The sequence below is a fragment of the Petaurus breviceps genome, unplaced genomic scaffold (assembly GCF_028583685.1).
Source record: "Petaurus breviceps papuanus isolate PSGF00001 unplaced genomic scaffold, PetGlider_PUasm1.0 99, whole genome shotgun sequence".
In the NCBI taxonomy this organism is placed as follows: domain Eukaryota; kingdom Metazoa; phylum Chordata; class Mammalia; order Diprotodontia; family Petauridae; genus Petaurus; species Petaurus breviceps.
In genome coordinates, this window is record NW_027187465.1 from 9,474,419 (window position 1) to 9,486,694 (window position 12,276).

Sequence of the window (12,276 nt, forward strand, 5' to 3'; positions counted from 1 at the left end):
TCCTTCCTTTCTTTGTTCCTTCTTCCCTTCCTTCCTTCCCTCCTTCCTTCCCTCCTTCCTTCCTTCCTTCTTTCCTTCCTTCTTTCCCTCCTTCCTTCCTCCCTCCCTCCCTTCCTTCCCTTCCTTCCTCTATCCCTCCCTCACTTCCTTCCTTCTTCCCTTCCTTCCTTCATTCCTCCCTTCCTTCCTTTCCTCCTTCCCTCCTTCCCTCCTCTAAACTGGTCCTTTCTCTGCCTGATGGATATATATTATACAACATGCCTAACAAGAGTCTGACTCCCCCCCTGCCCCAGCCCCTCTAAAGATGGGAATTCCATCTGTCCTGAACGGACCCCAGTGCCCTTTTGGACACTCTCATCATCAGCAGCCTCCTTGTGCTGAGCTCCCATCTGCCTCTGTGTCACCTTTGCCCACCGGTCCCAGGCTGCCATGGGAGACCAAAGAACACAGCTCCTGCCCACAAGAGCCCACTTCTGTTGCCTTTTCCACACAGCCTTTGTTTGCAGATCCCAGCACAGGGAGATGACAGTCTTTGGAGGTGATTGCTCCACTGTTGTGGACTCTATCTACTGGCTAGTTTTATACCTTCTGCCATACACCTGTGTCATCATGGTTGTTCCCTTCTGGACCCTCTGCAACTCAATGTCCTTCCTAACATGGGGGGCCCAGAATGGAGTCCAATATTTCAGAGATGCTCTGACCACAGCTGAGCACAGCAATGGGAGTGGAATTAGAGTCTGAGGTCACAGGTCCAAATACCACATCTGATGCAGCTGCAGGGCCCCAGGCAAGCCCCTCCCCCTCTCTGCCTCAGTTTCCTCATCTGTAAAAAGAGGAAGGTTGGTCTATCTGGGTTCAAAGGCCCCTTCCAACTCTGAATCTATGATCCTATGAGCTTTCTGAGTACATGTGGACTCCTGAGGACATCAAGGGCCTTCAGTATCTTCTCCAACATATTCATCAGTCTCTGGCATGGCACCTTTCTCCAAAACAAAGGAGCTATCCCCAAATTTTCTGATCTTATTTTTTACTACTGTGGGTGAGAAGAATCAGGGCAGCTGAGTTTGATACAAGCTCAAAATGTCATTTCCTTCAAGAATTAACTCCTCTTCCAGGGCTTGAGAAACAGCCAAAATAAGACCTGATCTCACAGGCACACTTGGGATCTATTTTTCACCTGAGAAGCTTCCGAATTCATCATGAGAGATTTCCTCCTGAATAATGTCCTCATCTGGTGCCAAACCCCAGGGAGGCTGGGCGTCTATTCTGCACATAACCATAGGCAGTTCTCCCCCACTTCTTGTACACCATGACCTTTTTCTCCCCTTCTTTCTAAGGAGACTGAGCTCCTGTAATGGGAATGTAAATTTTTAAGATTTTCCCTGCCCCTAGGCTAAAGTGCACCTGGAGCCTGGGGTGAGAGGCTTGGTTTTCAGTAAATACTTTTTGATTGGCCAGAGGGTCCAGAAGGTTGCTACATTCTCTGAGCCAGGAGAAGGCTATATAAACCCTGATTTGAGGCTTTGTTTTGGGGCTCACTTTGAGAAGTGTTCTGTGATTTGATGAGATGAGACTCTGGGAAGCCATTGTTGAGAGCCGCCGCCCCCCCCCCTTGAAAAACCCAGGTGTTGATTTGTTATGGATGTAATGGTTGGACGGTTTGGAAACCTGTCTATTTGATCTGTTTCTCTGTCTTGATAATTCTGTTTGTATATTCTGAAGTTCGGAGTGCTGACCTTTTCCCCCTGAACTAGGTAAACAATATGTATTTGACTGATTAAAGTAAGCTTGTTAACCCATGTTGAGCTGCTTTCCTTTAACAAAGCAGATCTAAGAACCTGTGTTGACAGCTGCCCTGGGGATGCTGGGGTGCTTGCTGCTACAGCTCCACATCAAAGTGGCCGAAGCCCCTTGGTGGGATCCCTCTGGGACCCTTCATAATAACCATCTAGCCCTTCAGAGAGATGCCAACATTTTATGGGATTTCTAAGTGCTCAGAATGGTCTTTATCAGCACTGGGTGTAGGATTCAAACCAAGACTTTCCTGAGTCCAAATCTAGCACTCTACCTAGTAAGGGTAGTACTAGGGGTGCCTGGAGACCCCCATTTGGAAGACTGTGGACCCCATTCTTCTCAGAATAATGTTCTTAAATAATTGAAAGAAACTAAGTTCTAGTTAGAGGTTCGTGAAAATAAAGATGCGTATTGTTTTCCTAACCGGATTCACAGATACCCCTGAAATCTATCCATAGAGCATGGGCCTCAGATGAAGAGCCCTGCTCTTTCTCCTGCTTGTTGCCTCTAACCCTTGGAGGTACAGAACAGAAAACATTCAAGCTGGAAGGTGCCTGACCTCATTTTACAGCTGGGGAAGCCAGGACACACACAGTGATTTTAAGTGATGTCACAGTGGCAGACCCAGGCCCAGAAGTTCAGTGCCCCTACTCCCAAGCCTGGGGCTCTTTTTCTAAAATAAATGAGCATGTCCCAGTGAGCAGAATGGCCAGAGTGCCGCTTGGGTCCTCAGCAAGGCTGACCAGACTGCCCCCACCCCACACTCGGGCACCAGGAAGCCCACCTGCTCCATGTGCTCAAAAACCATGGGCATGGCGATCGTGGCAGGCGCCTCCTCAATAATCTTCTGATGCCTCCGTTGTATGGAGCAGTCTCTCCCGAACAGCGACACCGCGTTCCCGTACTGATCGGCAAGGATCTGGACTTCCAGGTGCCGCGCATGCTGAGCCAGCTTCATCACAAAAACTGGGGAGCCTGGGATCTCACTCTGCACCTGAAAAGAAAGCAAGGCTGCTTAGTCTGAGTGAAGGCATGCCTTCCTCACCAAGAATGGACAGTAGCCCTCAATCCTCCTATTTCTGAAAGAAAGATGCCAGGAGGGTAAAGTAATATACTTTATACACTCAAATTTCTTGCCTTTTATAATGGTATGGGAATTTGAAGATCTTCCCTGCCCCCTAATAGGCCGAATGTAATCACATGGAGCCTGTGGTGGGAGAAGCTTGTTGAAGCAGTGCCCACAGGAAGCTGGGAGTTAGAGCAGCTAGACAGTGGGAGAGAGAGGATGCACCCAGGGAGACAGCTAGGCTTGTAGGTGTTGGTTTGTGGGAAGGCTAAAGGATGGTGTGGCTCTCTGCAGTGTTATGGTATACTAACTTCTTTGCTACTAAGATGGATTTGGCTTTCTGGTTTGGGAATTTGGTTTTCTGGTGTCTGGATAAATGTTTTACTTCTATTTTCTATATGGAGTCTGTTATATTTTGCTATTGAGAACTATGTCGGCATATTTACAATCCCCATCGGTACTATGAATATTGTGTTGGTGCTACATTTGGTGACAAGAACAGGATTGTGAAATATTGGAACTCTATTTGGAAGCAGAAGGGCTTTAGAAGAAGAAATGGATATCCCAGGATGGGAAGATTTTCCTTATGCCTCCCTAGCAAGGGAATGGGCTAAAAGTTCAGGGATCTGTGAAAGCTGGTAACTGAGGCTACAGAAAGGAGAACCTAGAGATTTAGAAACACATTTGCAAGGAATACCAATAAAACCAGGGAGAGAACTGGAGGCAGATGTGTAGAAGAGGCTGGGTTTTACTAACAGGTTAATATATTATATGTAAAAACAGAGAGAAGCTGCTACAAGAGAAAATTCAAATGGAGGGGAAATTAGCTGATTTGCATAAGAAATTTTCTGTGTTACAGCATTCGGGCTCTCCTTTAGAAAAGCAAGCTGAGCGGTCTCAAGTGGTAGAAGAAAAAAAATGTGAATTTGGCTCTGAAAAAGAAGAAAAAAACTTAACAGGAGGAAGGGTCATATAGCTTTGGCAGAGGCTAAACTTGGTTGCCATGATGACAGCTGCCAGGAGAATGTGTAGGTGGAAAATGATACAATGTTAAATGAGGAGGCTTTTTACAAGGGCAGAAGTTCACCCCATACTGAGAAGAAAGCAGGCGAATCAGGGAGTCCAGACAAAGTTCAGGGAGATGATTGAGGACTTCATTCATCAAGAGGTTCCTGATATATTAAGCAGATTCACTCAAAGGATGGGAGAATCCCTAGTGTCTTGGATGGAGGTATATGGGTAGATAGCAAGGAATGCTTATTAGTAATAATCCTTTTGTCCAGCAAGTTTTTAGGGATTGCCATATTCAAGGAGGTAACAATATGTATCAGTCTGTTAGCTTTAGCTGCCGAGGGATGTGATAAAATATATCCCACTGATTCTATGTGGCTTAGTGGAGAGAGACCCTGGTATTTGCTTAGGAACTGTATGAGAAAGTTAAAGAAGGAGGTGATGAAGATGGCTATCATGGTCAGAGATGCAAATGCATTTCGTGATAGCAGTTTCTCATAGAAATATCATAGTGAAAACGGCTCCTCCTGCTTATAAGCACCTAATTCTGACTCTGCTAATTGGTGAAATAGGAAACCCTCTTTTGGAGGTGCTGGATAAGATTTCATAGCTAAGTAAGTGATTTGGGAGAATGAGGAAAAGATAAATTTCCTCGAGAGGGAAGAATAAATAGCCAGCAGATTCAAAGTCAGAATAGACTGATGTGAAAAGAATTGTTTACTGCTCTATTGAGAGTCATATATTCACTGATTCATGGGTAGTAGCTAATGGGTTAGCTGCATGGATGCCCATGTGGAAAAATCAAAATTGGGAAATTCATGGTAAACAAGTCTGAGGCAAAGAATTATGGGAAGATATATGGGACATGTCTTTGGTTGCTAATTTGTAAGTTTTTCATGTAGATGCTCACGTGGCCCTCACCATGCCAGAATGTGAGCACAATGAACAGGCTGACCCACTAGCAAAGACTGCTACTCAACATATTGTCCCTACTCTGATACCAGCTGATGATCTGGTACTAGCAAAATGGGTTCATGGACTGCAGAAGCACAGCTGACCCTATGATCTGTTTCTTTTCGGCTTTTTGTCCATTAAACTTGTTTGCTAGATTTGTTTCCTGCATGCTTAGTACCCTCCACCTGCAGATGCCTAATAAGCTAAGCCAGATGTCGTGCTGTCCACAACTGTGATGTGTCACCCCTGGACTCGGCATCGACTAAGCTCTGGATGCCAGTTAAACAACTGACCTTTAAAATGGGACCCCGTGGACCTGGCATCAACCAAGCTCCAGACCACAACTAAAGAACTGACCTCTCAAATGGGACCTCTTGGGGAAGGGACAGTTCTATGTCCAATTTCAGCAGGAAGTAGCTATGGAGGAAGAAACATTTGCCCCTTACCCCAAGATTTTGAGCCCCATTTATTCAAGGGGGAAATGATGTGGTGCTTGTGCCAAAGCCCTCACCCTAAGATATTGTTTTATGTGCTTAAATGTAATGTTAATGGAAGCTGAAGATCTTCCCTGCACATTAATAGGCCTCACTTGGAACCCAACAAGAGAAGCTTGCTTAGGGGAGGTTTGTTTTTTCAGGAACCTTTTGTTACTCTTTAATTAGGCAGTGGGTCACAAGGGTTGTGATGCCCTCTGACCCTGAAGAAGAACACATTTGTGACACACACATAATGCACACAACATACATACATGTGCACTGTACACACACATACTTATGTATCATATACATTGTATATATAATACACACATATAAACATACATGTGTACATGCATAGGCATACATACTGTACACCGCACTATACACACAATATGTATATAAAATGCCTGTGCACCTACATGTAGCACACAGATACACGTGTGTACTATCCCTATATACACATGCATGCATAGTATCTATGCATATACACGTACATGTGTGCTGCTTACACAAATGTGTACATGTATGTGGATGTATACAATATGTAAAAATACATAAAACATACATGTATGAACTATGTGTGCATGTCTGTGTGTATGTGTGTATCTGGATGGCATTCTAGTGGTTGTCACTGTCTCACACACCACCCCCCCATCAGAATGTGAGCTCTCTCTGAATCCCAGTCCTTGGAGATGCTGCAGGCAGGACTTGACCCATCTGCTCACTGTCTCTGATATCAGAGCTCCAAGGATGATCACAGGATGACAGAGCCTCCCCAGAAGGGATGATGTGTCCAAGGTCCTGCCCAAGGTCAATGACAGAGGCAGAGAGAACCCTAGACTCCCGAGTCCCTAGCCAGTGTTCTTTCCACCACCACGGTTTGTTTCCTCAATTACTCATTTATAGTATAACGACATAACTGTGAGCTAAAATATTCCCCTGATCGACACCATTTTTAATATCTCCTATAAAGTAAACAAAAACACATTGCATAAATAGTTTTCTTAATCTCAGTCCAGCAACAGAAGGAGTCAAGAATAGTGGAGTGGGTTTTGTGTTTTAGAGCCAGGGGATCTGGGTTCAAAACCTGGCTCTTTTAGTTACTAGCTACATGACCTTGGATAGTCACCTCCCTTCCCTCAGCCTCAATTTCCCCTTCTGTAAAATGAAAGGATGAGAAGACACAGCCTCTGAAGTCCCTCCCAACTCAAAATCTGTGTTCCTCCTATCTTTGAACACACAAACACACACACACATGCACGCACACAAATACATACACGTGCACACACACATGCCTACACACATACACACAGAGCCTCTTGGACAGGGTTATAGACATTGTAAGTAGCAGGGCCATTGGCACTATTGCTGGTGCTGTATCAAAGGTCTTGGACAGGTCTTGGAAAGGGGCAGGGTCTTACCTGTCTGAAGAGGTTCGGGAAATCCTCAGCACTCTCTGCTTTCCGGATCCCTTTGCCTCCACCACCTTCTGAAGCTTTGATCATCACTGGGAAGCCAATTTTTTCTGCCGCCTGAACACGAAAGACAAAAGGATCCCCTTGAAAAATCAGGTAGCTCCCAGCACTCCTGAGGCCCCTGAACTGAACCATGGTGCCGGGTGTCTGGGCTTACCTGCAGACCTTCCTCCACGTCCTTCACGCAGCCCTCGGCATATGTTTCTGGAGGGACGCTGATTCTCTTCATCTGCTGGAGACCCTCCTCCTGCCATTCCACAACGAGACCTAGAGACCACGGCAGAGTGGGAATCCCTGGGACCTGGGAATAAGGGGCTTCTGCTCCCAGGGCCAGCAGCCCGCCGGCAGGGCCAGGCCAAATCCTGACACATCCATGCAGGCCATCAGCCACTTACCCATCACTGTCCTGATAATCAGTCTCCTAGGCAAGAAAACTATAACTAGGGGCGGCCAGGTGGTGCAGTGAATAGAGCACCGGCCCTGGAGTCAGGAGGACCTGAGTTCAAATCCGGCCTCAGACACTTAACACAAAAACTAGCTGTGTGACCTTGGTAAAGTCACTTAACCCCAATTGCCCTCCAAAAAGCAAAAAAAAGAAAAAGAAAACTATAACTAATGGGAGCCTATGACTTAACCCTCGCTTGTTTATTTCTGAGAAGACTCATTCAATTCACAAGACACTGCTTTCTAAAAGTGTGGCATCCCATGAATTTAGAAAACCAGGCTATGACATGTTAAGTGGATGAGAGAAAGACCAGAGGTGAGAAACTCAGCTTCACACCATCCACTCTCCTTCAACTGACTTCATTGCTGGGGGCCTCCTCCCTCTACTGGTATAAGCCACAGCCCCTCTACAACCCAGCAGAACAGCCCTGCCCCTCATGCCTCTAGGGTGTAATAAGATTTGTAAAGCATTCTCCTCACAAGCAATGTCGGGGATGCAAACATGATTATACCCATTTTACAGACGAGGAAGTGAACTGATGTGTCAATGACCTGCATCGGGGATGGATTTGGTGAACAAACCCACAAATCCTGGCTCCATCTCCTGCTGTAGCCCAAAGACTGGGGCAGGTTCCCACCAGCCCCTGCTTCCAGTTTTTCTGGTGCAGCAGCAAGAATGCTAATGGTTGTGACCAAAGCTGCCACCCAGGAAGGCACAACTCGCATGGGGCAGGGATGGGGGAGCTTTCCCCCGGGGAGGATGACCGCATGGGAGGAAGAAACCCTCCCTGGGACCACCAGCCACAATGGAGTCACTGTCCAATGCAATCTGCCCCCAGCCCCATTCTGGGAGGTTCCTTCTGCTCCAAGAAGCACAATGGCAGAGAATCTTACCGCTTCCACTCCATGGCAGCGTCGGGATCTGCAGGGTCTGTGCCACTATGGTTGAAGCAACCTTATCTCCCAGTGCCCACATGGCATCACTGGGAGGGCCTTAAGAGGAGGGAGAGAACACACATTGATGGAACACTGGAGAGCGCCCTTGGGTCCCCACCCTCCGATGCAAGAGCTTTGCAAACCCTAGAGCGCCCCTGGGTCCCCACCCTGGAACGCTGGAGCTTTGCAAATCCTAGAGTGCCCTTGGGTCCCCACCCTGGGATGCTGGAGCTTGCAAACCCTAGAGCACCCTTGAGTCCCCACCCTGGGACGCTGGAGCTTTGCAAACCCTAGAGTGCCCTTGGGTCCCCACCCTGGAATGCTGGAACTTTGCAAACCCTAAAGCACCCTTGGGTCCCCACCCTCCAATGCAAGAGCTTTGCAAACCCTAGAGCACCCTTGGGTCCCCACCCTCAGATGCAGGAACTTTGCAAACCCCAGAGTGCCCTTGGCACCATCACCATAAGCCCCAATTTAATGCCACTACTGCTGCTGGGGCTGCCAGCCTCCTCTGAAATGGGGAATCTCTGCTTGAAACCCAGTTCCCAGCCTCACCTAAGAAAGCAATGCCGTGTTTATGGAGCAGTTCTGGCAGCTTGGGGTTTTCTGAGGCATGGCCCCACCCAGCCCACACGGCCTAAAAACAGAAAAAAAAATATTTCATTTGCACACCCTGCCTTTCATCAAAAGAGGGCTTGACCTCTTTGCCCAGTACCAAGAGTGCCTTGGGTTTCCAAGAGTGGCCAAAGCTGACTTGTCAGCCCTGGGAAAGACCATCGCAGTAAACATAATGGCCACTCCAGGGATGCTGAGGCTTTCCAGGCCCCCACCCCCGGCACCTGCCCCCTTCCATCACCTGCACTGGAAGACGCTTGGAGATGTCCACTATCAGCTCTACGTTGGCATAATTGTTATTGTTGGGTCCTCCAGGAACAGGGACGTAGTGGTCCGCCATCTTGATATATTCTGTCATTCAAGAGTGAAGAGTGGAAACACCCAGTTACTGGGCAGCAGGAGGCAGAGAAGGATTGTAAGTGGACAAGGGGGCTTGAGCACATGGAGGGAAGTCTTCCCACAAGAAGAAATCAAGTTCCCTGCCCAGGGACAGACCGTCTGGAGCACACACTCAGGGGCCTACTTTAGGGGCCCCATTTTACTAGAGATGCCAACTGACTAGAGGATGCAGAGTGGGGAAACCCTGGCACAGAAAGACTGGGTGAAGGGCCTGGAGAAGGTCAGCTGGCAAGGAGACAAGAGAACTTTCTCTAGGGATGGGAAGGTGTGCAACAGGGGCCAATTTCACTCTGTGGGTTTCCAGCAGAAAGAACTAGGAGTGATGGATCAGTGTGTGGCAGAAGGAAGGCAGCTCTGTCCCCTCTTCCTTGTGTGGCCTTGGCCAGGTCATAGATCCCTCATTTTCCTCTTCTGCAAAACAACAGGATCATCCTAGATGATGCCAAAGGTTCCTTCCAGATATGGGTTTAGATTAATGGGTTTAAGTTACAAAGAGGCAGATTTTTTTTTGCTTTTTGGAGAGGAAAAGGCAGGGCAATTGGGGTTAAGTGACTTGCCCAAGGTCACAAGGCTAGTAAGTATTAAATGTCTGAGACCAGATTTAAGCTCAGGTTCTCCTGATTCCAGGGCCAGTGCTCTATTCACTGTGCCACCTAGCCACCCCAAAGACACAGATTTTAGCTTAAGCTGAGGCATTAACTACCTGCCACAGTTATATGGGAATGGGGGGTCTTGAGGAGGCTATAGCTTCCCCATGTCTTTGGCTCAAGCATTTCTTAGGGAGAATGTAGACGGGATTCCTGTTCTAGGGAAGAGCCAGACTAGGGAACCCCTGAGAGCTCAAAAAAGAACTGTTCCTGATCAGAGACCACGGGACCTGAGGGCTTCTGGTACAATTCAGGCCCGGCCAGGATTCCATTCTTCCAGGTCTGTGATGAGACATATCAAGTTGGCAAGCATTTATGAAGCACCTAATGTGTACCAGGCATTGTAACAGGCCATGCTGTTACAAGGAGAGAGCAAAGCCAGCCCCTGCTCTCAAGGCACTCACAATCTAATAGGGAGACAACACATAAATAACCATATACAAATAATATAGAGACAGGAAAAATGGAGATGATCAACAGAGGGAGGGCACAAAGGTTAAGGAGGACTGGGAAAGGCTTCTTGAGGATGGTGGGATTCTAGCCGAGACTTGGCGGAAGCCAGGAGGTAAAGAGATATAGGCAGGGGGGACAGCCAGGTCCCAAGATGGCGGATAGAACCCAAACAGAGAAGCCATCCAAAACCAACCAGCTTTATCAGATAAGATGTCTAGAAAACACTCTTTGAAACTTAAAGTGCCATATAAAGTGAACCTTTTATTATTTTGGCAGGGAGGCAATTGTGGTTAAGTGACTTGCCCAGGGTCACACAGCTAAGTATCTGAGACAAGATTTGAATTCAGGTCTTCCTGGCTCCAGGGTCACTGCTCTATCCATTGTGCCACCTAGAGTCCCTGAACCTTTTATTTTTTTTTAAGCAATCGGGGTTAAGTAACTTGCTCAAGGTTACACGGCCAGTTATTGATTTGATCCCCAGGTCATCCCAACACTGGAGCCGGTGCTCTCACTCACTGAGCCACCTGGCCGCCCCTAAGCAATTGGGGTTAAGTAACTTGCTCAAGTTTACACGGCCAGGTGTTTCTGGGTAGGGTGCTGAGTGTCTGAGCCTGGGATTCGATCCCCAGGTCATCCCGACACTGGGGCCGGTGCTCTTACTCGCTGTGCTTCCTGGCCGCCCCTGAACCTTTTATTTTTAATGAGAGGTACAGGGCTGAGCATGGAACCTGGAACAGTGATGAAAATCCCACTTCTGACACTATAAAAGCACAAGGAAATCACTGCCACTCTGAGTCTGTTTCCTCCTCCGTAAAAAATGTGAACAGTAACATATTCAGCCCCTTCCTCAAAGGAGGGTGTAAGGCGCACAAAAATTCTACTAAATGTAAATGTTAATCAGTGTGATTACTGCGGATTCTAATGAAGCCGAAAGACGAATACCAGAGGAGGGGTGGTATGGATAGGGGGCAGACGTGGAATTCGGGAGATCTGAGTTCAGGTCCACACACCGGCTGGCTGCATGACTCGAGATACGGGTACCAGGCCAGGGCCAGTGTACATTGGCGGTGGAAGTTTCTACACCAGGAGTCCCCAGCAGAAGCAGACTTGCACACAGGTCTCAACTGCCTCTCCTTCCATGAACACAAAATACCTGCATTGGCTTTGAGGTCCTCCGGCGTGACCATGACCACAAAGCGGATGGCCCTCTCATTCCGAAACATCTCATAGGCCCACCTTCGAATCGATCGCATACACTTGACAGCAGCGATGCCATTATTGGCAATGAGAACCTGAAGGGAGAAAGCCGGACAAAGCATCGGTGTCTGAAGCATCCGAGGAATTGGTCCAGCCAAACCCCGGCCACCAGGCATCTCCACAGTGTGTGTAAATCCCAGGCTGGTAATGCTACAGGAAGAAGGGATCCCAGGCCATTCATCTAGATGGCCGTCCTATTTTACAGATTAGGAAACTGAGTCTGAAGAAAAGCAAGGTCACTTGTTCAAGCACGTAGTAATTTAATGGCAGGATTCAAACCCAGATCCCATGACTCCAAAGTCCACACTTTGACTCCTGTCCTGGCCACGGCCACAGTTTAGCTGTAAAATGAAAATTAAAAGCCTGCTCTTTCTACCCCAAAAGAGCTGTGGTAAACCCTAGAGAATGTAAACTATAAAACCCTATGTAAATGGAAGCAACTGTTATCACCAGATTAGAATGAAATGTATATTCTATTGAAATGAACACTTCAAGGATCCATAATGGTCAATGTCAGCACCCCCTTCACCAACACAGATTGCGACCCCTTCTCTGCACAGAGGCTTCCTGAGAGGTTTTATTATGATTGAAAAATTCATCCTCCTGAGGTCAACTGGGTGATGGATCCCTCTGAAGTTGGAGAGGCTAGTCTTCAGCTAGGACACCTGCAGCTGTCACCAGACCTGCCAGCTTACAAGAACCCCATCACCCCTAAATCAAGGGACAATAATGGCTATTCCCAATGACCC

The 12,276-nt window shown here is 47.6% G+C and overlaps 2 protein-coding genes across 2 annotated transcripts in view; one reads left to right on the forward strand and one right to left on the reverse strand.

Annotated features, from left to right (window-relative positions):
* The window catches only part of CORO1C (coronin 1C), a 544,511-nt gene that overhangs the window by 77,458 nt on the left and 454,777 nt on the right, over positions 1-12,276 (forward strand). The gene's annotated exons all lie outside the window — the stretch shown is intronic.
* Positions 1-12,276, reverse strand: part of ACACB (acetyl-CoA carboxylase beta) — a 120,869-nt gene that overhangs the window by 67,417 nt on the left and 41,176 nt on the right. The window contains exons 4-10 of the mRNA XM_069081877.1: positions 11,424-11,562; positions 9,013-9,122; positions 8,712-8,793; positions 8,115-8,213; positions 6,934-7,043; positions 6,723-6,833; positions 2,579-2,788 (exon numbers count right to left, since the gene is read on the reverse strand). Coding sequence (XP_068937978.1) covers positions 2,579-2,788; positions 6,723-6,833; positions 6,934-7,043; positions 8,115-8,213; positions 8,712-8,793; positions 9,013-9,122; positions 11,424-11,562 — 861 coding nt within the window. The remainder of the gene's footprint in view (positions 1-2,578; positions 2,789-6,722; positions 6,834-6,933; positions 7,044-8,114; positions 8,214-8,711; positions 8,794-9,012; positions 9,123-11,423; positions 11,563-12,276) is intronic.